Source organism: Phaenicophaeus curvirostris, chromosome 7 (assembly GCF_032191515.1).
Source record: "Phaenicophaeus curvirostris isolate KB17595 chromosome 7, BPBGC_Pcur_1.0, whole genome shotgun sequence".
NCBI classification, from domain to species: Eukaryota; Metazoa; Chordata; class Aves; order Cuculiformes; family Cuculidae; genus Phaenicophaeus; species Phaenicophaeus curvirostris.
The window spans coordinates 25227673-25254331 of record NC_091398.1 but is presented as its reverse complement, the minus strand read 5'-3'; the positions used below and the strand labels follow the sequence as shown (position 1 = coordinate 25254331).

Here is a 26659-nt window from a genome sequence, read left to right as displayed (position 1 = left end):
CATGAGCAGTTTGTGAGGGAAGGAGAAGAAATCACTCAAATAGCTATTTCTCTATGCTCAAAGTCTCTGGGAAAAAGACAGCAGGAGCCACCCTGCGGCAAAGCTCCAGGAATTACCAAGAGCCCTGCTCCAGGAGTGCAAAGGGGACACCTCCTGGCCACAAACAACGCAGCAGATACAAAAGGATGTTACGAACAAGGGAAGCAAAGGCTAAAGGGGTTATTTTTTTTTTTTTTTGCTTTTCTCGTGTCCCTGACAGTAAATCCACTAACAATGGCACTTTTTGCTCCTCGACTCACCTTCCGGATGCAGCCACAGCACATCTTCCGGAAAGAGCCAAAGTCCTGGGACTCGCTGTGCATCTCAGCAAGCATCTGAAACACAAGAGGAAAGAGCCCTCACGCACACTTCTTCTGCACCTGGGCACTCTTAGCTGCCATGACAAGGCCAGGCTGGATGGGGCTTTGAGCAGCCTGGTCTAGTGGGAGGTGTCCTTGCCTGTGGCGGGGGGGTGGAACTGGATGATCTTTAAAGTCCCTTCCAACCCAAACTGTGCTATGATTCTATGATTCTATGATTCTATGATTCTATGATTCTATGATCTGACCTCCCAGGGACCCAACACCTCCTCACTGGGGCTCAGGGTGACATAGATCTCTGCAAGGGATCCCCCGTTGTGCACCCAAGTGCAGCCTTCACCACAGGCCATGCTGTCCCCAGGCCATGTCCCCTGTGCTCGCAGCCCCTTGGCCCAGGCCATGGCCCGGCACAGGGCTCCCTTTCGGCTGCCATAGAATCACAGAATAGCTAGGTTGGAAAAGACCTTGGAGATCATCGAGCCCAACCATAGCTGTCCACTACTGAGCACATCCCTGAGCACGTAATCTACCCATCTTTTAAATACCTCCAGGGATGGTGACTCAACCACCTCCCCAGGCAGCCTCTGGCAGTGCCCAGTAACCCTTTGGTGAAGAATTTTTTCCTCAGTCCAATCTGGACCTCCCTTGGTGCAACCCTAGGCCATTCCCTCTCATCCTGTTGCCTGTCACTTGGGGAAAGAGACAGCCACCCGCCTCTCTACATCCTCCTTTCAGGCAGTTGTAGACAGTGATGAGGTCCCACAGCCCTGCCAGTCCCTGCTAGCCCATCATTCCCACGCGGCTCCACCACCATGGAACACTCCTGCATCTTAACTGGTGCCCTGGATGTCCCTGGGGAGGGAAGGGACCCTTGTGTCCCCGCTGGGGAGGGCCAGACAGCCCCTCTGCAACCTCCCTTCCTCTCCTCCTTCCTGGCACTTTTTTTTTTTTTTGATTGTTGCTTTCCTTCACTCCTTTTATGTTTTGGTTTTTTTTCCTGTTGCTTTGCTTCTCTCCTTTTACTTTTTTGTTGTTGCTTTTTTTCTCTTTTCCTTTTTTATTGTTGCTTTCCTTCTCTCATTTTACTTTTTTTGTTGCTTTCCTTCTGTCCTTTTACTTTTTTTTCTGCTCTTGCTCTTCTTGCCTCCTTTTACTTTATGTTGTTGATTTCCTTCTCTCTTTTAACATTTTTTTGTTTTCCTTGTGTATTTTACTGGTTTTAGTTGCTTTCCTTCTCTCCTTTTACTTTTTTGTTGTTGCTTTCCTTTCACCTTTTACTTTTTCCTGTTCTTGCTTTGCTTGTCTCCTTTTATTTTTTGTTGTTGTTGCTTTTCTTGTCTCCTTTTACTTTTTGTTGTTGTTGCTTTCCTTCTCTTCTTTTACTTTTTCCTGTTCTTGCTTTTCTTCTCTTCTTTTACTTTTTCCTGTTCTTGCCTTTCTTCTCTCCTTTTACTTTTTAGTTGTTGCTTTCCTTCTCTTCTTTTACTTTTTCCTGTTCTTGCTTTTCTTCTCTTCTTTTACTTTTTCCTGTTCTTGCCTTTCTTGCCTCCTTTTACTTTTTGTTGTTGTTGCTTTCCTTCTCTTGTTTTACTTTTTCGTTGTTGCCGTCCTTCTCTCTTTTGCTTTTTCCTGATGCTTTCCTCCTCTCCTTTTTTTGTTGTTGCTTTCCTTCTCTCCTTTTTCTTTTCCTGCTGCTTCTTTCCTCCTCTCCTTTTTTTTTACTGTTGCTTTCCTTCTCTCCTTTCTTTTGCTGCTGCTTCTTTCCTCCTCTCCTTTTTTTTGTTGTTGCTTTCCTCCTCTCCTTTTTCTTTTCCTGCTGTTTCTTTCCTCCTCTCCTTTTTCTTTTCCTGCTGTTTCTTTCCTCCTCTCCTTTTTCTTTTCCTGCTGCTTCTTTCCTCCTCTCCTCTTTTTTGTTGTTGATTTCCTTCTCTCCTTTTTCTTTTCCTGCTGTTTCTTTCCTCCTCTCCTTTTTCTTTTCTTGCTGCTTCTTTCCTCCTCTCCTCTTTTTTGTTGTTGCTTTCCTTCTCTCCTTTTTTTTTCCTGCTGCTTCTTTCCTTCTCTCCTTTTTTGTTGTTGCTTTCCTTCTCTCTTTTTTCTTTTCCTGCTGTTTCTTTCCTCCTCTCCTTGCACTCTTCCCTGCTGCTTCCTTCCCTCTCTCCTCCCTTCCCTGCCCGTGCTCCCCTTCCCCCCCACCCCCCCTCCCCGCTCCCCCTCGATGTCGCTGAGCACAACCAGGTGTCGCGCACCGAGACCCCGCGTTCCCTGATCCCCCCGGCACGGCCGCAGCGTCACCTCGGGCCCGGGCCCGGCCTGGCCGCTCCGCGCCGCGGGGCCGCGTTCCCCATGGCGACCGGACGCGGCGGCGGCGGCTCCCGGGGCAACGGAGGCGGCCGAGGGCGGGCAGAGCGCACGGGGGGCGGGGGGAGCTGAGGAGGCAGGGGGATAATGGAGGGATGCAGGGGCAAATGGAGGAGCTGAGGGTGCAGGAGGCAAATGGGGGAGCTGAGGGGGCAGGGGGCAGATGGAGGGATGCAGGAGCAGATGGAGGAGCTGAGAGTGCACGGGGCAGATGGAGGGGTGCAGGGGTAAATGGAGGAGCTGAGGGGGCAGGGGGCAGATGGAGGGTGCAGGGGCAGATGGAGGAGCTGAGGGGGCATGGGGTAGATGGAGGGATGCAGGGGCAGATGGAGGAGCTGATGGGATAGGGGGCAGATGGAGGGGTGCAAGGGCAAATGGAGGAGCTGAGGGGGCAGGGGGCAGATGGAGGGGACAGGGGGCAGATGGAGGGGACAGGGGCAAATGGGGCAGCTGAGGGGATGGGGGCAAATGGGGGAGCTGAAGGGGCAAGGGCAGATGGAGGGATGCAGGGGCAAATGGAGGAGCTGATGGGTCATGGGGTAGATGGAGAGATGCAGGGGCAGATGGGGGAGCTGAGGGTGCACAGGGCAAATGGAGGGGCAGAGGAGCAGGTGGCAGAGCTGAGGGGTTTCTGGGAAGGGGCATATAGGGCAGATGAGGGAGCTGAGGGGGTACAAGGGCAGATGGAGGGGTACATGGGGCGGATTGGGGAGCTGAGGGGTGCAGGAGCAAATAGAGAGGTGCAGGGGGCAGATGGGGGAGCTGAGAGAGTGTGGGTACAGATGGATGGGGGCAGGGGGCAGGTGGAGGGGGGCAGGGGGCAAGAGGGAGGGGAGGGCCCTGAGGGTGTGCAGGGGTAGATAGACACCAGGGGGAGATGGGGGAGTTCAGGTGCAGGGAGATGGAGCACAGCAGGGCTGGTGGCAGAGAGAGGGGTGCAGGAGGGAGCTGAGGGACAAGGGGTGATGAGGATGGGTGCAGGGGCAGTAGGTGGGCACAAAGCTACTTGGGCAGAGAGGCTGTCCTGAAGTACGTGGCTGCACAGAATGGGTGGGTGAGGAGCCCGCGACATAAGAGGTGGGGATGACCGGGGAGGCAAGGGGCCATGGGTACAGCAGACTGGAGAGTGCTGGCATAGTTATGAGATGGCACCTGCATGGGGCCAGGTCATCCCAAGCTCCCTGGAGCAACAGCGACAGAAATAACAAGTTGTGACCGTTTCCAAAAGAAGTTATGGGGCCAAGACTAGCAAGGAGGTAGAAGGACACAGGCCTGGGAGCCTTAGCTGCACAAGCCCATCAGGTATCCCGAGTATCATTCCCACAGGACTCCACCACCATGGAACTCTCCATCTTTCCGGTGTCCTGGATGTCCATCAGGAGGGAGGGGACCTTTGTGTCCCTGCTGGGGAGGGCCAAACAGCCCTTCTGGGGTGCACAGGCAGTAGCGTGACAGAAAGCAGGGCTGGCCACATCCCACAGCACAGGGAAGGTGCCAGAGCAGAAGCAGAAGGAGGTGCAGCTTTAATAGTATTTGTCAATGTTTACGGCATGAGTCATCTGGGTAAGCAGCTGTAAATCAGCACCCCCAACTCCCCCAGCATCAATCGTGTCCCCTCCTCTGTCCCCCCAGCATTGGACGAGTGCCTGGCTCCGGCAGAAACAACCTCATAAATAACAGCAACAAAACAAACCCTCTTGCAGTCACGGAGGGCCCGTGTGCGCCAAGAGCGAGATGAACGTTTCCCATCCATCACTTTAATGGTTGTACTCTGGAAATTAAACCTGTCACAGACCATCAAGGTGAATGTTTTAAGTTTGTGACATATCTTCAACTCCCTCCTTCCTGGCACTCTTTTTGTTGTTGTTGTTGCTTTCCCTCTCTCCTTTTACTCTCTGCCCCTACCACCCCTGTCCCTCCCATCTCACCCCCACCCTAGCATGCCCAGCTCCAGCCTGAGGTCCTGTCCATGCTCCCCTGCTGCCAGAGGACCAGGTTGTACAACGAGTGGTAAATGCCTTTGCGTGGAGGCTCTTGCAGACATGGCTGGCACCTGCCAGCCTCTCTGTGCTGAGTCCTGTGTGCCTGCCAGGGAAGGGACACAGCTCTCCTGGGTCAGTGGGTCTCTCCTGCCCTGCTGTTCTCACAGGGCAATGACAGAGAATAGAGTACCAGCTTTTCCTACTCCCCTCTCTTCTCCTCCTTTCCTTTACTGTCTTTTTTCCCTCCCTTCCTATGTTTATTCCTGTCCTGCTTCATGTTACACCAGCCATCACAGGCTCCTGACACCTGACCCCTACCCTGGCTCAGACCTGACCCCTTGGAGCAAGGGCTGCATCCTCCCCAGGACCAGAGCTCCCCCCTGGGCAGTGCCAGGGGTCCGGACACCTCCTGTATGGACAGCCAGGCCCTGCCATACCCTGGGATGTGTGGCCTGGGGGCAGGGGTCCTGGGCACCGAGGATGCCATCTACCCAGGGTGGAGTTGCTGAGCTGCCAGCAGCCACTGCGGGTCACTGTCATCCCACACTGAACCCTCGTTCATCCATCAGTATATCGGTCCGTCCATCCACCCACCCATCCACCCATCCATCCATCCATCCATCCATCCATCCATCCATGAATCCATTCCCATGCTCCTCTCTCCCATCACCTGTTCCCCCTGCACATCCCTCTGTTCCAAAAGCACCACATCCATCCCCATGGCCAGGGTGCTGCCCCCAGCCCCGTGTAACCCAGCTGCTGCCAGGCATTATCCAGTCCTGTGAGGTGTGCACTGATGCTTACCTGTCCCATTCCTTGCTGATCAGTTGCTGGTGGTGCCCCAGGAGTCCTCAGGAGCTGCTGCCCCTCACCAGCTCCCACCCCCATAGGCAGGTCCTAGAGGCAAGAAGACCTCCCTGTCACCCCCAGGCAGGGGCAAGGAGAAAAGTGGAGGAGATAGCAGGATGTGGGGCAGGAGGGAAATGCCATGGGCTCTCTGAGGATCAAGCATCTCATCTCAGCCTGCTTGGGGACGGGGCACCCCAGACCAGCACGTCCTGCTCCTACAGCCCTGGGATGGTGAAACAGGGCTGTCCTTTCAGCTGTGGGCATTGCAGAGCTGGTGCTTTTGCCAGCGCAGCCATCTCAGCATCCCCAAGGGGAGGCCCAGAAGGTGTGAAGAAGGCATGTGAGTTCTACAGGGTCTGCCAGGACTCTTTCGCTTCCTGAGCACAAGGGCAGCCTGCTCACTTAGGGATGTCAGGGCTTAACCCTAGTGCTTCTAGGGATGCAGCAGAGGGTGTCTGTTGTCATCCTGCTACCAGCAGTTTATTTGAGTCCAGCCAGAGTGAGCAGGGTCTCAAAAGATCACACAATGAGCCCAAAAAGGGACTGAGAGAGGTTCAGACATCACCAGGGGAAAATGAGGGGCTCACCACACTATGGGACCCTCACAATCTGAGCACCATCACCCTAAAGACAGGAGGGCTCCATCCGCACCTCACATTAGAGCAATGCCACAGTGATGCAACCAAGCTGACTGCAGCATGGAAACAGCACTGCCGCAGTAGCCAATTAATCAGCTTTGCTTCACGATGCAGCTTAATTCTGCCCGGCAAAGCACAGACCCCATCAGGGATGCAGGATGGAGTCATGGCAGGCTGGCATGCGACCTGGCAATACTCCTTCCCAGCTCTTCATGCTTCCAAAAAGGGGCAGCTGGCACCATGCAGGGCTCAGAGATGCACTGCTCCAGTCACTGTCATATCATAGAATCATAGAATCACTAGGTTGGAAAGGACCCACTGGATCATGAGTCCAATCATTCCCATATCTGTAGGGAAGGGGCAGTGAACAGGGAAGGAGGGTCCGGGATCTGTCCCCTCCAGCTGTGTGAGTCTGCTGTCCCCACCTGGCTCCCCAGACACCCCAGCAGGGCAACTTGGTGGCAGGGGGTGGGCAGAGCCTCCTGTCCCCTAAGGAAGAGCACAGGCATCTGGATAACAGCTTTATAGGGGAGGGATGCGGGGACTCCCCCAGATACACACAGAGGAACAGTTACGAGTTAAATAGGATCCAAACACACATAAGTTAAAGGGGGGGGGCAGGTGTCCTGCAGCCCCCCCCCCATCTCCACCAGGGCACAGTCTGTGTCTGCCGGCAAAGAGACCCTGACACCGCTGCCCGGCTCCTCTCCCCGGCCAGCTCCGTCTGCCTTTCACAACACAGAGCCGATCTTCCTCTCTACGGCACCCATCTCGTCCTCCTCCTCTTCCTCATCCTCCTCGCCTCCCGAGCAGGAGGAGTCCGGGCCGTACCCCAGCTCGGCGGTGCTGGGGTGCAGGTAGCCCGAGCCGGGGCCGTGCCCCAAGAACTCGGGGCTCTCGACAGGTTGTCCCCGCGGCTCGCCGGACAGCAGCTTCTCGCAGCCTTTGCTGAGCCCTCGTTGCTTCTCGGGCTCCACCTGAGCCCCTTGCTCCTTGGCTTTGCGGCTCCGCTTCCACTTCATGCGGCGGTTCTGAAACCAGATCTTCACCTGCCGAGGGAGAGCAACCAGGAGAGAGTCTGTCCCCTTGTCCCATCCTGTTCCTGCTCACCCTCTTGACTTCCCTGTGTGGAGGGTGCCCCCAAAACCTCTTTCATAGAATCATAGAATCACCAGGTTGGAAAAGACCCACCGGATCATCGAGTCCAACCATTCTTATCAATTCTCTTTGTTGCGGGGCATCCCGTGGGTCTGTGCCCAGAGGCTGAGGGTGACACAGGCGGAGGGGAGCCCAGGGAGCTGCTCCTTTCCCCCCGCCCTGCCTCAGCAGGAGGGGTCTTGGGGGTAGAGGGGAGCATCAGTTCCCCAGGATACCCAAGGACATGCATGGGGGCATTACAAGAGGAATTTTAGCCCCAAAAAACGCCTGCTCTCACAGCGTGGGGAGAGATGGGAAGGCTCTGAAATCTAAGTTAGTGGTGCTGGGTGTAAAAAAGGAGCAGTATTTCTGGAGTGCCCTTCACAAGAGAAGAGCCTGGGGCTCTCCAGGCCTGTCTCTGCAGATGTCCTGCAGAGGGGGGCTGATGGGGACAGTGGGGTGTGGGGCTGATGGCAGCAAGCAAGGGGCATCAGTATGTCCTGTGACATGTACCTCCCACCCTGCAGGGCAGCCCCTCGCCTCCCTGACAGCTGCCCAGTGCCATCCTCCATTACCCACCCAGGACCAAAGTACCTGTGTCTCGGTGAGCATCAGTGACGTGGCCACCTCGAAGCGTTTGGGTCTGGACAGGTATTTGTTGAGCTTGAACTGGTTCTCCAGCTCCAGGAGCTGCTGGCTGGTGAAGGCTGTGCGGGGCCGACGGCACTTTCCCATCAAGCCAGACTGTGGGGCAGCTGTGGGACAGACAGTGGGTGTCAGGGGACAACGAGGCTGGAGGCTGCAGGGGGCAACCCCCCGGCAAGCCTGGGATAAGGAGGAAGGTGAGCGTCTCTTCCATCATCTCCTGCCCCAATAATGGCTTTATTGCCTGGCTGATAGGAACCAGCTAGATACATTATCAGGCCTTGGTGCGCAACTGGGATCAGTCCTGTGACTGAAATTAAACCTCCTTTTTTATTGCCAGGCTGCGCAGGTGGCTGCCAAACTGCCAGGGGCTGCGGCGGCAAGGCTGCCCGTGAGCCCTGCTATCTCGTCCGCAGCCCTTGAAGGCAGCGCAGCGCTGAATCAGGAGGCAATGGGAACAAAGGGACCTTTGAGAGTCCAGCGTGGGGTGGCTGCCGCTCCGTGTTTGATCCCTGCTTATCTCCTCTCTGCTGGCTTTATTGTCCCCCTGGGGTTCAGCTTTTACTGCTTCTCCCAGCACTGCAGCAGCAACAAAACCCAGAGGTTTGCAGCTGGGAGTAAAGTGTTGGAGCAGCACGATGGGGGCATTAATGGGAAAAGTTCTTGTCATGTCCCCATTGCTGTGTCTCAGGGGGTGAGACAGGGCATCTCAGCATCTCACCGGTGACATGCCTTGCTTGGCAAAGGGCCACTCTGGCTTGCCCATTTTGCAAGGCATGGGGCACCATCCATGTAGTTCCTCCTAGATTCCAGCTTTGATCTCTGACCTGCCCATCTCCCAAGGTGTCCACTGAGCCCTTCACAAACACAGCAGTGACGCATGAGGCAGGAATTTATGAAGGACACATTAACTCATCATGATCCCAGTTTGATCCCACATATCTGGATACTAGGTGGGACGGGTTAAAAAGGCAAAGCTAAGGCTGGGCTAGGGCTCTGCTAACTCCTTGTGTGAGCAAGGATAGACATGACCCCTCCTTCATCTGCAGCCACACAAATGCCAGGAGAGACAGCCCATGGGACCCAATTTGCAGCCACTGGCCAGTTAGAGTAGAGACCAGATAGAGGCATGCGGTGCCAATAGCTTTGACACACATGGTGTGTTATTTTGCACACAAAACATATTAAGGACTACAACTAAATGAGAGACTCAAAGGATTGCTGGGACAAATAAGAATATTAGATGAAAGATGTCTCAGCTCTTTCAAGCCTGGCTGCTGCTGGGCCCTGACTGGCTGTAGATGCTTGCTCTCTACAAATCCTCAGCAGAGATGTAGGATCAAATGGACCTAGGAAGGCTCCATTCTGCTAAGGATAGGAAGTGCCATGGGAAAGACCACCTACAAGGATTGGGCAGCCCAAGCTAACACCCCTTGTAGCTCTTCAGGGGTGAAGACCAGAGATGCTTCAGAAAGAACTAAAGGAGAAATGAATTCAGTCCATGTCATTGGGACCATGACACAAATCGGTCCCAGACAGCATCTGGCAGCCCAGGGGCTCTGGCACCCTGCAACCCCTTTTTGCTGCCAGACTGGTGGGTGCACTGGGACACCAGATGCTCCAGTCCCTCCCTGAAGCAGGGGCTGCACTGCATGGGCTGGCTCTACTGAGTCATGGAATGGTCCCTCTAAGAAAGTCATCTTTCTGGACAGGATCTGTAGAGGATGTTTTGAGGAAAGAGAAAGGAAAAGGGTGTGGTCACATCCCAGCATCCAGTAATCCAGGAGGGGTGGCTTTTTGGAGATGAAGGCTGCCTGGGTGGAAAAATTATCATGCTCTAGCCTGAATTCTGTCCTCAAAGCAAAGAGCACAGCACCCTGGCTCTAGGGAGCACAGAAATCTTTCAGACCACCCCAAAAGGCTCCTCTGTGACTTCTCCTGCAAGGCCACATGTGGCCAGACTAGAAACAGATGTGGGGAGAGTGGAGGCACAGAAGAGAGTCCTGACCCCAAAAGCAGGATTCAGAGGAGTCTGGAAGGCAGCGTGCTTTAACAACCCCCTCCCACACCTCCTCCCCCAAAGGGTTTGCTCTTCCCTGGCTAAGGTGCTGAGGATTGATTGGTGTAGTAGGAAAAGAAGAACAGAAAGTTTGACTAAAAGCCAAATAAATCCAAATGGGATATGCCCCAAACAACTGCCAGTGTAGGGGACCAACTGCCGGAGCACAGTCCCTCTGCCACACCCACTGTCTCAGTGCCTCCGATTCAGATTCAGTGCATTGGTGTCCATTACAAAACTCATACAGATCCTGAATTCCCTGGAAATCGACCCTGACAAAAAAAATGCAACCTCATACTCCTCTGAGGTGTTGTCGTGCAGTTCAAGCCACCATCACTCCAAAGGTGGCTTGGACATACACAGCTATGGCTGGACACCTTACCTGTGACTGCCTCTGTCCATACACCCTTCAGCAGCTACTGTTATCTGTCACCACTGCTTCCCATCATGACTTGTTCAAGATATTATCTGCAGCTGAGATGAGGGAGACCAAATTGGCACAGCCCTAAGATCCACCCAACCTTCAGCCATCCACAGCAGCAGCTCAGCATGGACCTGAACCACCAACAACTCTGGCCTCAGACCTGCTGTCAGGCTCCCTGAAGAGCCCTGGCTCCTTTGTATGGGGAACATAAGGAGGGAAGAAGGTCTGCAATTTCTCACTGGTGAAGAAGCAAAGGGAGAAGGCAGAAGGGGAGTCAAAGGGTATAAGGTAGGTCCCAGTTCCCCATGAAAAGAGGAAACTCTAGCTTGTGACTGCTGATAGATAGAGCCTGTCCTGCCAGTGTGCATGGTCCTGTCCTCTGTCCTGTGGCGGGATATTGCATGGACATGGACAACATCACCCCAAGGGATGCACAGGGAGTATCCCCCCCAGGACTCACCTCCCATAGGCCCTGCCAGCTGAGCTATGAACACATCACCACCACAGCTACCATCCCACAGATAGAATAACAATTCAGGAAGGCTCTCTGCCTTGTCCAGCTCCTACCAGAAGACCAGCGACTGCCTCAGCATCACACCTTTACTTGCCAAAGGATTTCCTATCTGCCCAGCCGTCTCCTCCAGTGATACACTCAGGATCAGAGCTTGTCTCAATATCCCTTCAGCGTGGCAGGTCTTGGTCCCCCTGAAGGGTACCCTGCATTTGGCTGCAGTGTCAGTAAATAAATTGCTTGGCCTGGAGCCAGGAATGTCCTCCAAGTCTGAGACCAGGAGCTCTAGAAGGCAGCTGCCTCCTGGATAACTAGATAAAGCTTATAAAGAATTGTTGGTTTATTTGATAGAGTTCCGCCTACTTGATAACAAGGGTAATCCTGGGTTGATATTAACCCACTTGGTTTTAATTTGGTTTGTTTAGCTATAGTTCACTTAACTTTGTGGGCTAGCTGATAAAGGAGAGGAAATTAGCACCCTGCCTGCTTTGGAGGTGTTTCTCCAGATGTCGGGGCTGGGAGGGGGAGAGGTGGTCTCACTGGCTTCAGGGCCATCACCAGAAGCTTCTCCTGGCCTGCCGGCAGCCCTGACTGTTGTCCATGGGGCAGCGTGTGTAAGGATACCTGCTACCTCTCCTAGGCTCTTGCTTGCCTTCTCCATTGACCCCTCGATTGCTGCTTGCCAGCTGTTTTCCAGCACGTTTCCTGATGATGCCAGATAATTGCGCATCTGGTGAGCCTTGGAAGGCGGTCCTTTTTTGTAGCAATTTGATATGACTTGTCTTGCCCCCTCTCCTGGCCCAGCACAGCCCATGAGCCAGCTCCCCATTGCTGCTGGCAAGATCTGGCTTGGGATCCAAGCCATCAATGTGGTAAGTGGGAGAGGTGGAGAAGTGATGTCCCAAGAAAGGCAACTGAGCACCAGAGCTCCAGTGGGGAATTCTTCACTCTTCCTGAGAGCCTGTAGCTGTATGTCATTGCACTGTTCTCCTACAACTCTTCTCTGTGACAAGTCTCTGCATTTGACTCCACCCGGCGCCACATTTCCACACTGCTGGCCAGGACAAATAAACCACAGCTCCCAGAAATACTGATAGGCACAGCACCCAGGTGCCAAATGCTCCCCCTGTGTGGATCAGGAGGTGCTCAAAGCTCTGGGACAGGGACGCAGGCTGGGAGCAGCAGAGCCTGGGTGGGCAGCATCCCTGCCTGCCCCTGCACTCAAGCCTTCCCACCCTGTCCTCCCACTCCGCATTGCAGCAGACAGGCACTGGCTGCAGCTCCGCAGAGGCAGCTAGGGAGGAGAGCACCTGCTAGCACCACAGCAACTTCTCAGAGCAACCCCAGCACCCAAGCCGAGGGTCAGATTTCTAAGGATACCCACTGCCTGAGATCGCCTCCCCAGCATCCTACCTCCTCCATACACAGGTGAGAGTGGGGCGAGCCTGTGTTCTGCTTCCCTCCAAAGCTTGTCAGTTCAGGGGTTGTCCTGCTCCTTCCCCCATCCTGACTGTCCCCAGGAGACCAAACTAGATGGTGCCTGCAAAACATCTCTACACAGGAAGCTAAAGCAGGAATTTATGATACAGCCCTGGAATCTTCCATAAATAAATCACATGGGCGAGCTCCCTCTGGGGTGTCCCAGAACATGTCCTAGGAGGCTTTCAGAAGTATCTCTCCCAAATATCTGCCCACTGCTACCCAGAGAGCTAAACATGACCAGCACCAGCAGCATGGACACTTGTGCTCCGTCACTTTGGAGACCTCAAATAGGCAGGTCAGTCTGTCTGTCAAGCCTAGGTGTTGGGACAGGGCAACCAGGAACCACTAGCAGCCCAGGAACCCTGTGCCAACAGCAGGAAGCTCCTGTCCAGCCCACCACCCTCCTCAGAGGAATGAGGAAGGGCTAGGCAGGCAGCATGCCCTAGGCAGGACACAGGTGCCCATTCCTTGCTCCTGCATAGCCACGCCACCATCCCCAAGCCGTGTCCAGCATGCTGGGGCACTGTGAGCCCAGACACAGCCATAACATGCAGCTGCGACTAGTCCTGGTGACCCTGGGGACAAGGCGTACTGAAAGGGACCTGCTTTCACCTTCCAGTGAACCCACAAGAGGAAAAGCTGAGCTCACACTTGAGAACCCAAATGTTCCCAAAGGACTGAAACAAAGACCTGAAGATGGATAAGGAACAAGGTGTGATGACACAGTCTACACAGTAGTGAAAATAATGGGAGATAAGGACCAGGGGAGCAGGGTCTCTAGATGACAAGCACGGAGAGGAGAATAGACCATAAGTTGAGCATAAGTCCCCCAAGCTGGAATTAACGTCTGCGGGAAGGTGCAGGGAGGTACAGGCAGGTACAGCAGGTGCAAACACACAGAGGTTCATCCTTCTGCTTCAGGGGGCATCAGGTCAAGCCCTGAACCCAGCTTCATCCCTATGCTTTGGAACAGGTGGACATATGGAAGAAAACCCTGAAAGCAGTCAGGCTGGAATCCTGTCTTAGAGGAGATGGAAGTGGCTGGGCTGTGTAGTGGGGGAAGGAGAAGGCTGAAAGGGACCTACAGACCCTCCTATGTGCAGACCAGGCAAGCAAAGAAAATGGAGGGTGTTTGGCTGTGTTTGGCAGGACAATTTTTTTGGAGAACAGCAGAGAGAGAAAAGATTCACAGCAGGAAAATTCCTGAAGTACTCGGTCAAAGAGGCTGGGGAGAGACCACTATAATGGGCTCCCCAGAACTGAGAGCAAATACCTCTTAGCTCTGATTTTTAAGTCTACAGTGTTGGCAGGTGTTGCTGCTTCATTGGTACACCTCTACGTTTCCTTTGCCTCTATTTTCCATTAGGCTTTTCAGGGCCCAGTGCACCAAAAGTGGGGTTGGAAACTGCTTTCTCTCTCTTGATCTAACCCGGGAGCCCAGCTCAGTGCTTCCCACAAGATCCATTGATATGCTCTTCCCGTGCAATCCAGTACAGCCCAAAAGCTCCTTCTACGAGCTGTTCTTATGCCCGTAATTTGGGATTTGACTCCTTCCAACAGGGTTTTGGAGACAACTATCTCTGGAACTTATCCTGCACTAAAGAGGGATATTTTTATTGATATACAAATACCTCTACGTTTTCCCAGCCAGAAGTTGAGCTCAGGGTATGGGAGCAAGTACAGCCATGTGATTCCACTCTGGTGAAACACATCCCTGCATGAAGCTACCTGGATGCTTAGATTACAGTAACAGACCCAGATATTGTGAGGACAATGCAGCCTCTGCAGAGGAGCAGGAAGGTGTTTCACCAGCAGCAATTAGAGACTTTTCCCCCTCTGTTCTTAATGGCCTGCTTGAAGGGTGCACACAGCACCAGAGGCTTATCCTGCCTCCTTAGGTACTACCACCCTTTTGCAGCTGGATCTATCTTGCAGAGCTCAGAAAGCCAGGGGAAAGAAGAGCAGCCTAGGGTGGGAAAGAGCCCCTTTGCTTTCAACCAGTGCAGGTGTAATTTGAGGAAGGAGCAATGATTGGGACGTTTCATTGTAATTGTTGGTTTTACATTATTATCCATCCAATCATCCATCCATTCATCCAGTTTATTAATTAACTGACTTCTCCGGTCATTTTTTTTTTTTTCAAATGGGCTCCCTGGTTATTAAGACGCTAAACTCAGCTAATAAATCCAGATACTCTGTCGGGTGTTTGATAACAAGCTGCTCTCAGTTTATTGCCTATGGGACCCCAACTTTGCGGCGACCAGATCCCGCTCGCCCCTGGCACAGGGCAGGGTTCGAGCTGCATTGCCGGGATGTCAGAGACACTCCCCGGTGGGACAAGAGCCTGAGGTCGGTCCCTGTGCCCTGCAGGATCGTCCCCACCCGTAACCCCGCATCTCAGTGCGGAAACCCCGGCCGTGCCCACCGCGCGAGGAGCTGTCTGGAGCCGGCACCCTCCGTGCTGGAGCCGAGCACGCTCCCGGGCTGCCCGGTTCCCGCAGCTCCCGGCCCCGCAGGGCCGAGATCAGGGCCGGGCAGGGACCCAGGGCTCCGCTCCTTCCCAGGCCCCGGGGGCCGGATCCGGCCGCGCATCCCTCCCCGCTCCAGACCCACCGGGTGGATCCCGCCGCAGGGACCTAGGCGGCTTCGTTCCCAACCACAGCGAGCGTGTTATATTCGATTCCACGTGCCGGTTTCGCCCGCCGCTTCTTTATTTTCGTTTCCTTCTCCCCGCGGCGGAGCCCAACGAGCCGGCGGCGACCGTGCGGGACTGGCAGCTGCCACCGGGGCGGCCCGGGAGCGGATCCGCTCTGCCGGCAGCGGGGCGGGCAGCGGCCCCCGGGGCTGTCCCGCAGGACCAGCCCAGGGTAGGGAGATACTTCGCCCTTGGGATGGGGTTTCCGTCGTCCCGCAGCCCTCGGAGGTCTCCGGAGGGAGAATCCTGCCCCTCTTCTCCAGCGGCACCTCCAAACCTGCCCTGATCGGGGAGCGGCTCTGGGCGCAGCGAGAGACCCGCTCCGGGGATCAGCCCCGACGGCTCCCGGCCCGAACCGGGGAGCCGCGAAGAGGCGGCGTCGAGGACCTCAGTCCCCGAGGGGACCCGCACCCCGCGGTCTCCCGACGGGAGGGTCGGTGCCCGGGTCACTCACCGTGGAAGTCGGAGAGCCTCGGCACCAGCATCCCGGCTCGGATCCAGTGCTCCAGCGGGAAGGAGCCGGCCACGGCCGCCTTCATGTGCTCGGCGGCGGGCGGCGGCAGCGGGGGGAGGCCGGTGTAGGCGAAAGCGGGGTGCGGCCCCCCCAGCGCCGGCAGCGGGTACACGGCGGGCGGGTAGAGGGCCGGCAGCGCGCCCAGCCCGGGGCCGGGCAGGTGCAGCAGCCCGGGTTTGGGGACGAAGCCGGCCGGGGCGAGGGTGGCGGCGGCCGGGGGCGCCCGCGGAGAGGGGGTGTCGGAGCGCCCGGCGGCCCCGGGGCTCTCCGCGGGGCTCCCGGGGCTCAGCCCCGGCGGGGAGGCTCCCCGCGCCGGCTCCTCCGCCAGGAGCGCCTCGATGCGGAAGTTTTGGGACTTCTCCATGGGCTTGAGCATGGCCCGTGCGGAGCCCCTCCCGGCCCCCCGCCTCTCCGCCGCCAGGGCGCAGCCCGGCCGGGCAGCCCCGGGCCAGCCCCGGCACCGGCGGGCATCCACCCGCGGGGCCCCGCCGGGCAGCCCTCCTCGCCGCTCCTCCTCCCGGGCACTCGCTCACCCGCAGGCACCGGGGGGGTTTTAACCCCCTCCCACTCCTCCTCCACCTGCCCCTGCTCCCCATTGGCTCCGCGCCGGCCCCCCGCCCCGTCTGGCTCCCTCCCCTGGCTCCCTCAGCCCCAGGACACCCCAGGGCTCGGACTGCCCTGCGCTCCCCCCAGCATCACCCCCCAGGACACCCCAGGGCTCGGGGTGCCCTACGCCCCCCCCCCGGCATCACCCCCCAAGACACCCCAGGACCCTCTGCCCGGGGCATGGACCTCATCGTCCCGATGCAGAGCCAACCACCCTGCTGGGATGGGACAAGGAGTGAGGGTCTTAAACTGGGGGAGGGGAGATTTAGACAGCATAGAAGGAGGAAATGTTGTACGATTAAGGTAGTGAAACACTGGAACGTGTACAGGGAAGTAGTAGAGCCTCCATCCCTAGAAACATCCAAGATCCGGTTGGATGGGGCTCTGAGCAATATGATGTAATGGAAGAAGTCCCTGATCCTGCAGGGGAGTTGGACTAGATGACCTGTAAAGATCCCTCCCAACCCAAAGCATTCTATGATTCTACAATCCTGATGCAGAACCAGTCTTGCTTTCCCTGGAGCCTCTCCATGGGGAAGTGGATATGTGGTTGCAACGGCTGAAAGAGATCTGGAGCGACCAGGTGGACTTAAGCACATGTAGGTGAAGCCCTGATGGACTCCACTGCTTCTCCGGCTCTGTGGAACCCCCAGGCGCTTGGGGGACAGAGCAGCTGCCTGGGAGGGCAAGAGAGGCTCTCACTCACAGGCAGACACCTCAGCACCCCAGGGATCATCAGCAGTTCTAGCTGTGCCATTTCCCATTGCATCACTCTGGGCCAGGGAGATGAGTGGACCCGAGCTAGACACACAGGGGCCACCGCACTCCACCACTCATGTCTGTACAAAATGCCAAAAGAGCAGGTGCCTACAAGTAGATTGCAACTCATTTGCCCAGTCTTATCTTTCCCAGAGGAGACACAGCCTGGAGAGTGGCACCAGGGAGGGATAGAGAGGAAAGCCGTGGCTGGACTGCAAGATGTGGGTGAGCAGGAGCAGAGCTGTCCCAGAACCCCAGGCACTGGCCTTCAGGAAGAGACAGAGCATGTGCAAGTGCATCTGTGGTCTCTGGCATTGAGGATCTGCCTCTGTGTCCCCTTTTTGTGTCACACTGACACAGCAAGACAAGCCTCTGCTTGTTTGAGTCCTATGATGAGTCCTGCTCTTCGGAAGGCAAGCAAGGCAGCTGCTATTGTCATGCCTAAATATTAAAATGGCTAAAGGGAGCTCCCATCCCTGTATTTCTTCCCCCTTTAGCATTTCCAGCACTTGTGTATTCCCGGAGCAGGAGTTGGGCCCACTCCCCTATATCTTGTGTCTCATAGAGGCTGCGGGCAGATGTCCACAGAGGAGAAAGGAAGGGGTGTAGAGGACCTTTCTTAACCTCCTGTGCTTTCTTTGCTCAGCAGCCCCAGGGTCTTCTCTTCCCCATGCCCATCCAGTCTGCTCCACAGTCTGCGGAGCCACCTGCATACATGTTACCCCCCTGCAGGGAGCTCTAAAGGTTCCATGTGTGGGACAACTTCCCCCTTCCAGTCCCTGAGCCCAGCACCCACAAACTTCACTGGGTGGCCCCACATCCTTTTGCGGGAACAGCCGCACAACAGCCCTTTTCCAGCGACCTCCCTGAGAGGAGGGAGGACAGGAATCAGCCCCATGGACAGCCCAGAGCTGGATTTGCTCAGAAGTGGATTTGGGCTGGATATCACCCCACAGTAACACACTCTACTTGGACAGAAGGTGGTGAAGGTGGAACAGTGTCCCTTTCTGCACACCCACCCCACCCCCATGCCTGCTGCTATACCCTCTCTGCACCACCTGGGAGACTGTACACCCTCACCACCCCACCCACCCCAGCCCCAGATCCATTCCTTTCTGCTTTCCCAGGACAGAAGCCAATGTCCTTCCCAAACAAAAGCAACCCCAAGCCCTTTCCCTCTCCCCACTTGTGGGTAGCCAGCCCTGCCAAGCAGCAGGCATGGACAGGACAAGATCTTGCCAGGAATGGAGCAGCCTGACTCTCAAACACAGGAGAAAACCGCAACAGAGAACCCAGGGAACAGAGGACACAGCAGAGGTGGAACGACTCTTCTTTGCAGGTCAACAGCCTGCAATGGTGACAGTGGCAAAGGAGGAGCCACCACTTTCATATCTGTCTCCCCATGACTGGCTCCAAGGATTGTAATGGCTCGTTTGCCTTGTGTGGGGAACATGCCTTGAGACCCATATGGGTCACAGCACATGGTCACAGCCTCATTGTCCTCATGAAAGCCCCCTGCACTACCCAAGGAGGCTCTCTAAAGATAAGCAGCTCCTCCCAGGATCAGCAGCCCAGGCTGGCGCCCAGCTCACCGATCCCATAGCAATGAGAGCAGAAGCAGCCAAGCTGCAGCTTTTGATTTGCACGAGTAAGAAATCTATGCAGACACTAGCTGTAAAACCTGTATGGAAACATCCCAGTAAAGAAATCTAGAAAAATCGTGGTGGGAATTCCCTGCAAGAGGGCTTTCCAGGACCAGAGCAGCCAGCTTGCAGCCTACGCTGTGCAGGTCAGAGAGCAGACTGAGCACAAGAGAGCCGTGTCGGGTGGTGGCTGGCAGAAGGGGTGGGATGCAAGCAGTGATAGATGCCAGGGTGCTGATGAGTTCACAGTCTTCAGGGTCATTAATCAGATCAGAGCTGGATTAAGGTGTCTGAGGTCTGATTAGCTTCATTTCCCGCCTCAGGAAGGAGGGAACTCTCTTACCCATCCATCAGGTTGTCTCCTGACAGCTCACCTGCTTGCTAACTAGATCCGAGCACTGTAATAAGTGAACATGACTGTGGCTTGGCCCCTTATCTCTGCCCAGCATCCTTCCTCTACAGGAAGGTCTCCACAGAGGATCTAAGGTAACCCTGAACATCAGCCACAGGTAGCAGACCCCAGGATATCAGCCAGAGGCACAGCTCGTTCCAGTGCAGGGCACTATGCACAGGAGCTGCCCCAGGAAACCACTCCAGTTCAGGAGGTGGACTTTGAAGGGGGGTAGTTCTCAGCCAGCACCATGTTGCTCCCAGTCCTCCCACAGCTCACCTTGTGTTGTTACCCAGGGTCTCCTTTGTTGACCCAGTGGTAGCACATCCCTCCCAGGGTGACCAGCTCTGTGAAAACAGAGCAGCAAACACCACCTTGATGCTGTGGAAGATCTTAGGCTCATCGAGGACAGATTTTCTGAGCCTCATGCAGAGCTTGATGGACCAGCTTGAAGCCCTGAACCAGCCAGGATGCTTCTCTCACCTCTATATCCCTTGCTGGCTCAAGCTCACCCCATCCACATCTCCATTTGCCCCCTGATTCACCACATCTTGACTATGCCTTAAAGGTGTCTCTGCAATTAACCACTTAGTCTGCTCCTGTCCACCAAGTGAGGACTAGCGAGAGATCGATGCTGCCTGGGTAGCAGCAAGGTTCCTCAGCTCTCTCACCTCTCTGGGATGATACTGATCACAACATTCTTTGCTGGGCAATGGGCAGCACCAGGAGCCTCCACAGACTCCAGGGCTTCCTGCAAGTCTCATTTGCCCACGCATTTTTGGGGGATTTTCTGGATGTGCCTCAGCTGAATGTTCAGAGCCCAGTCTTTCTTCAGCCACCTGAAAGCAGCAGTCACAGCAGCATCTATGCAGGTGTACATAAGCCCTGCAAAGCCTTTTCCTGCTGGCATGAAGGTGTCCAGATAAACAAGTGGAGGTTTGTGTCCATAGTCTCATAAGGATTGCCTCCATGAAACTCCCATCTATGTGAGGGCAAGCAGCAGGAGTAAAACTAGAAGGGTAAACACCACATGGCCACCAAAGGCACACAGAACTGCTGCACAAATTTTTTTGGCACCTGTAGAGACCCACAACATTACTTACAGCAGTTCACATACTTTCCCAAGCCGTCACCAGCTGTGCCTGAGCCCTCAGAAACAAGCTATGAGGGTCACAGGTTGTATTTGGGAGTGCAGTTCAGTTTTACAGCCCTAGCACTTCCCCAGTGTCACCTTTGGAAGCAACATAACATCCCTCAGCAAACCAAACTGCCCCCAGATCAAAGTCAAGGGTGCCGAGGAAAATCCATGCCCTGATAAAAAAGTTACCGACTAGGACCAGATTTTCATTTTCCCAGGATCAAGTCCTTATCCCAGACGTCAGGTAAAGACATGACCCATGCTGTGGCTGTGTTTTGGTTTCCACCTAACCCATCATTCTGGCTGTTCCTATTTGCACAACCTACCACCAGATCCTTCTGGTGGGTTTGGGTCACCTCCTGCCTTCAGTCAATAGAAGTTACCTTCAACACAGGGACCAGTGCAGGAGCCAGTATGCTTGGCCCACCCCTGGGAGGTGGCAGGTACCCCGATTTCTGCCCAGGATATAGCTGTTAAGCATGGGAAGAGCTCCCTGTCCCCAGGACATCTATACCTGCTTGCAGGGACTACTCCCCAGGGACTCATAGTCCTCAGTGTTACCTGTCTTAGGAAACATTGTTTAAAAGCATCTCTCAGGAAGCTGTAGATGTTGCTGCTCTGGCCCTAGTGCCTCAGGTCATCTTGCAGCACTCTGAAGTCTCAAGCCAGCTAGTAGAGAAATACAGCCTAGAAGCATTGCCAGTGCTGGAGACACGGGCTATAAGCCTGCTTGCAGGTGTTTTCCCAGGAATTCCCTCATGAGAGAGGCTGTAGAAATGCCCCATTCTCATCCATGTGCTGCAGCCTCCAGCCCAGAGTGAGCTGAGCCCCTGCTGAGAAGTGCTGAGTGTAAGATCCCCAGTCTGTGCCAGTTTGGGGTGTCCCAGGTTTTGTGGGAGCCCTGATGACTGCCTGCAGTGCGATGCTGCCCTTCCCCTGCCCCTCACAGCAGGGCCACCCGCTATCTCTGGAGTCTGGGAAGCCACAGGAGGCTGATGGCGAAGGTAAATAAAACACCAGCCCCGTGGTGATTTGTGGCTAAATGAACAGTTGAAGTCACCCATGAGTGGCCCAGGGCTGTTAACCAACCAGATAATGGATCTTAATCAGCCGAGTAGCAGTGGGAGCTGAGCCCAGTCTGCATCAGACCTGGCACAGCCAGCCCTAGTGTCCCAGGCTGCTTGGTGGCTGTCCCCTCTTGCTGAAACACTGGTAGAGGCATCCATACCACTGATGGAGCAGAGCAGCCATCTGCAGAGCCCCACAGAAATCCTCTCAGGGCTCCTCATCTGTCTTTAGGGATCACCCCCTGCCTGGTGATGGCAGGAGACAAGTGCCAGCGAAGTCACTGATGCCACTTCCCTGCATGATTCCAGGGGTTCTGTGCTCAGACACTGCATGCCCTGTTCCTGCCTGCATCCCCTCATGTGTGGGTCTGCCAGCTCCTGCTCACCCCAGGGACTTCTGGGCCAGCCACAGAAGGGCCTCTCCATCCTGGCGCATCAGCTGCTCAGTCTAACAGGCAGAGAGTTGTCCTGGAAGGCAGAAATCCTGACACCTCCATCCCCATGATACAGGCTTGGTGGGGTACAGAGTCCCACCTTCCCCACACCAAGCTCCAGGCACCTGCCCCAGCAAAGGAGTGAACAGGCAAAGCAAACTCAGCTCAGTCCCTCCTAGGCAGGCCTCCTGCAGAGATTTCTAAGCAGCTGCTTACTTAGCCAAGCAATTCCTCAAATAACCATCCCCATTTCTGGGGGCAAGGCTGAGCAGAACAAGGTGTTAACAGCTCCCATGTTGGAGCAAACCGGCACGGGAAGGCTTGCAGGGCAGGGAGGGCACCTACCCCCAGCAGAAACAGCCAGGGAAGCTCTGAAGGGAGCTTCAGCACCGATCACAGCACACAGCAAGGGCTGTGGCAGCAGCATCCTGCAGGATCAGGCCATACAGCTGCAGGGAACAGGAAAGGATGCCCTAGGGCTCCCCTCTGTAGCTGTTGGCTTGTCTTCCCAAGGTGCAGAAATGCACTAAAGAGGTGGCCAGGCTTGGGAACAGTCAGCTTGTCCCCTTGCAAGCATGTGACTCAGAGAGACAGGGACACACAGTCAGTTCAGATCCATTTCTTGCAAGAATCCAGAGTCTTACTGCTACACTTCCAGTCCCATTAGCCTCTAACCCCTTTCCTCCTTAGATTCTGAAACACCATGAGCCAACCACATCCATCCAGACATCTCCTCCATCCTACTGCCCCCAGAACAAACTCTGGCAGCACCTGGGCTCATCGTAAGGATCTGTCCTCATCTCAGGTCTTGGCTTTTGAGGGGAGAGGTTAAACAGCCAACATCTCCCAGAGTCCAGCATCATCTAGGAAAGCAGGGAAGTGCACAGCACCCCTCCCGCTGCATCCCTCTGCTCGTGCTCCCACAGCCCTGGTCCAGGACACTATCCACATCCAGTGCACAGCCAGGCTCTCCTCCCAGCTGCGTCCCCACTGCTGGGCACACTCGGGGATTCCCCCAGCCCTCTTGTTTCCTGTCACCTCCAGGATCTTCTGGTTTTGCTTCACTGGGTCTTGTCTCAAGGACACAGCTGCTCCCTGGGAGCCAGGGCTGGAGCAGAGATGGGTACAGGGCAAAACCCCAGCAGCACAGTCTCACCTCTTCCCTGTTAATGGCCTTTCCATGGAGTCAGCTCCTAACCTGCTCCCAGGGTGACTGGATAAATCAGCTACTTCTCCCAGGACCTTGGGCTCTAATTAATGTCAGCTCATTAACGAGATAACGGCCATTTATTACCCTGTCTCTCTGGCTGCTGATTAGCCCTTTCCCAAGGTAGTGGCAGAGGGCGGTGATGCTGTGGGAAAGGGATGGCAGGAGTGGGTGATGTCACTGCCATGCGACCCAGGGACCCCCCAATAAGAGGGGGAGAGATGGAGGGACAGGCAAGTGGGACTGCAGAAGGGCCTGAGCAAGGCAGGGACGGGGCAAGGCAGGGGCCAGGACAATTGGGTTTTCTTCTTAGTAGTATGGTAAGGGCTTAGTGGAATAGAGCCTTGAAGGAGCTGCCAAGACTGATGGTGTCTCTCCTGGGCTGTCGCTCTGGCCTCTAGCACACCCGTGTGCATCAGTGTCCCCAGGTGTCCCTACCCCAGCCCATGGGGGACAGCGTGGCTGAGACCTAGAGCTCAGCACAAAACCTCTTGCACAACCCTGGCCCTCAGCCCCTACTTTGAAGAGCTGCCACAGAGTTCCACAGATGGTGGGAGGGCACCAGTGTGTCCTTGCCTCTAGAGGCAAAATCAGCTCCAGCTCCATCTCCCTGGGACTGCCTACAGCACAGAGTGGCGGGCCAGGATGATTCCCTAGGAGCAAGAGGGAGCTTTTGACTTGACCTTGACCTGGGCCTGGGTGTGGAGGGCAGGTACAAGGGGGCTGAGGCAGGCACAGTGCCCCCACTTGGCAGTCCAGCACCAGGCTGTGGGGGCTAATGCTCTCCGTGCATCAATCATCAATCATCCTGCTCAACAGCTCACTATTAGCGGGAGCAGTAGCTGGTTAATCAGGCTGAGGGCTTTGGCTCATTAAGCTGACACCTCTGTTGCAAGAGTGAGACATGGGGGCACACAAGGTGCCACTTATTTATTTTCTTCTTTCCCAGGGAATATATTAAACAAATTGAATTCCTAGAGTGTTGGGTCAGCATAGCCGGCTCTGCGTGTGTCCCAGCTCCACCTAGCTCAGCCGTGGGGAGGAGACCGTGCTCCCCAGCCTGCAGCTAGCCCCCAGCACCACTGCAGAGCTGCACAACACAAACATACACACATATTCCTCATTGCTCCTTTGCAATCAGACACAGCCCTGCTGTCCCCTCTATATATGTCCCCTCCCTAGGCTGTGCTGCAGCCACAGCTGTTTGGTGGTGCTGAGCATGGTTAAGGGGGCAGGAGATCTTGTGGGAGATGTAGACATGTATGATTTCATATGGAAAGTCCCCTTGGAACCTGCCTGCTCCCCCTGTATGGGCTTCCTTGGCCCTGCAGGGAAGAGAGCGGTGAGGCAACCTCAGGTGCTTTTGAAGAAGCTTGTGAAGCTTCCTGCTTCAGGGAGAGTCAGGGTCTGTTTCAGCCATAGCACCAAGCCTTTGTAATTGCACTAAGGTACTGGGGACATCTAGGCTAATGTCTCGTTGGCACAAGGTCCCTCTGAAAGCAGAGGTGCTAGGTGGGAGTGCGCTTATTCTCTGTAAAAATTGAGTATCTATTGCAAGTCTCCAGGGGCTGGGGTTTGGAAAAAAGCACGGTGTGTCCCAAGAACAACTTTCATGCCACAAGCATTAGTATCACTGGCATTGGCCTCAAATCATAGAGCCGTGAGAACAAGGGTCTTTGCTGAAGCACTGCCCTGCAGTGAACTCCTTTCCTGCTTCAGCATTAGTCACCCCTTCAAAACCCAGTGCTGTCCCTGCTCAAATTCCCTGAGGGTTGGGACTCCAATTCCTTGCCGCTGTACTGCTCTGCTTCACCCCAGCACTGGGTGTGTTACAGCCCTTCTCCAGTTCTTGTTAGGTGATAGGAAGGATGGAAAACTTGCTGCAAATTAGTCATCATCCCTGGAGTTGTTTATTTATTGAGCATTTGTATCTCTTCCCTCCATCACCACCTTTTCCCTCCCTGTTTTTCCAACAAAATCTGTGGCAGCCTGTCCCACTCTGCTGTGCCACCCCATTCCATCCTGTCATCCCCATCCCTTCACCAAACTCAGTCCCTTCTAGTCAACTCAGTCCTTCAAGTACCTCTTCATTTCAGGAATGGACCCACCTTTCGCTGGTGGAAGGGTGACTCCCTGGAGGTTAGTGAAGAATTAGAAATAATTTAATTTACCTCTGTGTCCAGGCACTTCGATGAGCTGAAAGGCCCCTTGTCAGGCAGCAAATCCATCTTCCTCCAGCCTTACATCAAATTTCATTCACTAATTAGAAACTCCTGCCCTGGAGTGTGCTGCCCCCACCCCAGCCGCCCCTTCTCCCCACCAGCACCATTATGAAAATAAATCGTTCCATTAGCCGCATTGTTGTGGCTGTGGGGCCCAGCGCTGGGAGTTATTAGAGCAGGAGGGAGGGCGTTGGATTAAGATGAATGATTTATTAAGGAAAAGGACCCTGATTACATTCTTACTTGTCCCCTACACACGGATGCATACTCACACACCCCCGTCCTGCTGCTCAGGGCACCCCAGAGCCTCTCACCAAAGGTCAGCGCTGGATGGCTGCAGGGTTTCCCCCAGTGCCGTATGCTGCTGGCTGTTCTCATGGTGCTGGGAGCCCCTTGTCTCGAACCGACACGTGGTGGGGGGGTAGCCAATGCCTGCTGCCAGACCCCCAGTGCTGTCCCCAGACGCCCCTGCCTGGTCCTCCCTGCAGAGGACAGGGGCCGTCAGCATCACCCCTGGCTCTGGGTTCTGGGTGCGTGCCCAGTGAGGGGTCAGAGGGTGTCAGACTTCTCCGTGGGTCCAGGATGCTCTCTGCACCTGGGAGATGTGGGGTGGCCATGGCTGCAGAGGTGGGCACTGCCCCAGGGTGCCTGTGTCCTACAGTGCTCACAGTCCCTGTGCTGTCACTGTGCCCTGTGTGCACATCCCAGAGGGGACGGAGAACAGGGGCACAGGGACACCTGGGTGCTCCAGACACTGCCTGGGATAGAAAGTATCTGATCTGGAAAGTGAGTAATTTGGGGGAGTGGATGGTGATGCCGAGAGCTGAGGGGTGTTTCAAGCCTGACTGGTGGGGTGGTGTGTGTGTGTTTGTCCTGGGGATAAAGGTATGTGTGCATCAGGTGGGTGGAGGTGTGTATCTGTCTCTCCATGTCTGTCCAGGCACAGTGGGCTGTGGCGTGACTCTCAGAGGCTGCTGCTTGCTAAAGCACCTTCATCCCTGCTTGGGGAAAGCTGCCAAGCACAGGGAGAGGGGCTCTAGGGAGAGGCTCTAGGGAGACACAGGGAGACGCTGTAGTAGAGAGGGAGCTCCCAACGCTGTCCCCACAACTAGGTGCCACAGGATGTTGAGAGAGAGGCAGGAGGTGGGGGGCTCAGTGCAGAGGAGGAGGAGGGGATGGGGGAGTTTGGGGCACAGGACAGGGTCTGCAGCCCACACCATGTACCCTCCAGGGTCCTGGGCCTGGGGCCAGGGTGGTGGGACACCCACTCTAACAGCACTGCAGAGTACAGGGTCCTGCCCCCAGAGAAGCATCACTCCGAAAATCCATTAGGCTAAATTAAGCTAATGCAAGTGACAGTGGGAGGCTGGTACGGGCTCCCTCTGCGGGCACCCACTGCGGGCAGCATGTGGAGCTGAGCCAAACTGCACATTCTCTCCTCGGCTTTGTTTTGGGGGGTGACTACAGGTCAGGATGGGGATCGCTGCAACCTGCTGTCCTGATGCCTACAGACCCAGATATCTCAGGGTGACCTCCCCC

The 26659-nt window shown here is 55.4% G+C and overlaps 2 protein-coding genes across 2 annotated transcripts in view; both read right to left on the bottom strand.

The window, feature by feature from the left end:
• Positions 1–374, bottom strand: part of CFAP65 (cilia and flagella associated protein 65) — a 32300-nt gene extending 31926 nt beyond the window's left edge. Inside the window, exon 1 of the mRNA XM_069861304.1 lies at positions 300–374. Within this exon, the coding sequence (XP_069717405.1) occupies positions 300–374 (75 nt within the window). The remainder of the gene's footprint in view (positions 1–299) is intronic.
• Positions 375–6917: 6543 nt separating this feature from the next.
• LOC138722771 (motor neuron and pancreas homeobox 1-like) lies at positions 6918–16124 on the bottom strand. Its single transcript, XM_069861330.1, is given in 4 exon segments — positions 6918–7235; positions 7918–8078; positions 15594–16085; positions 16088–16124. Coding segments are annotated over 4 exon segments (1008 nt in total).
• Between the last annotated feature and the right edge of the window lie 10535 nt (positions 16125–26659).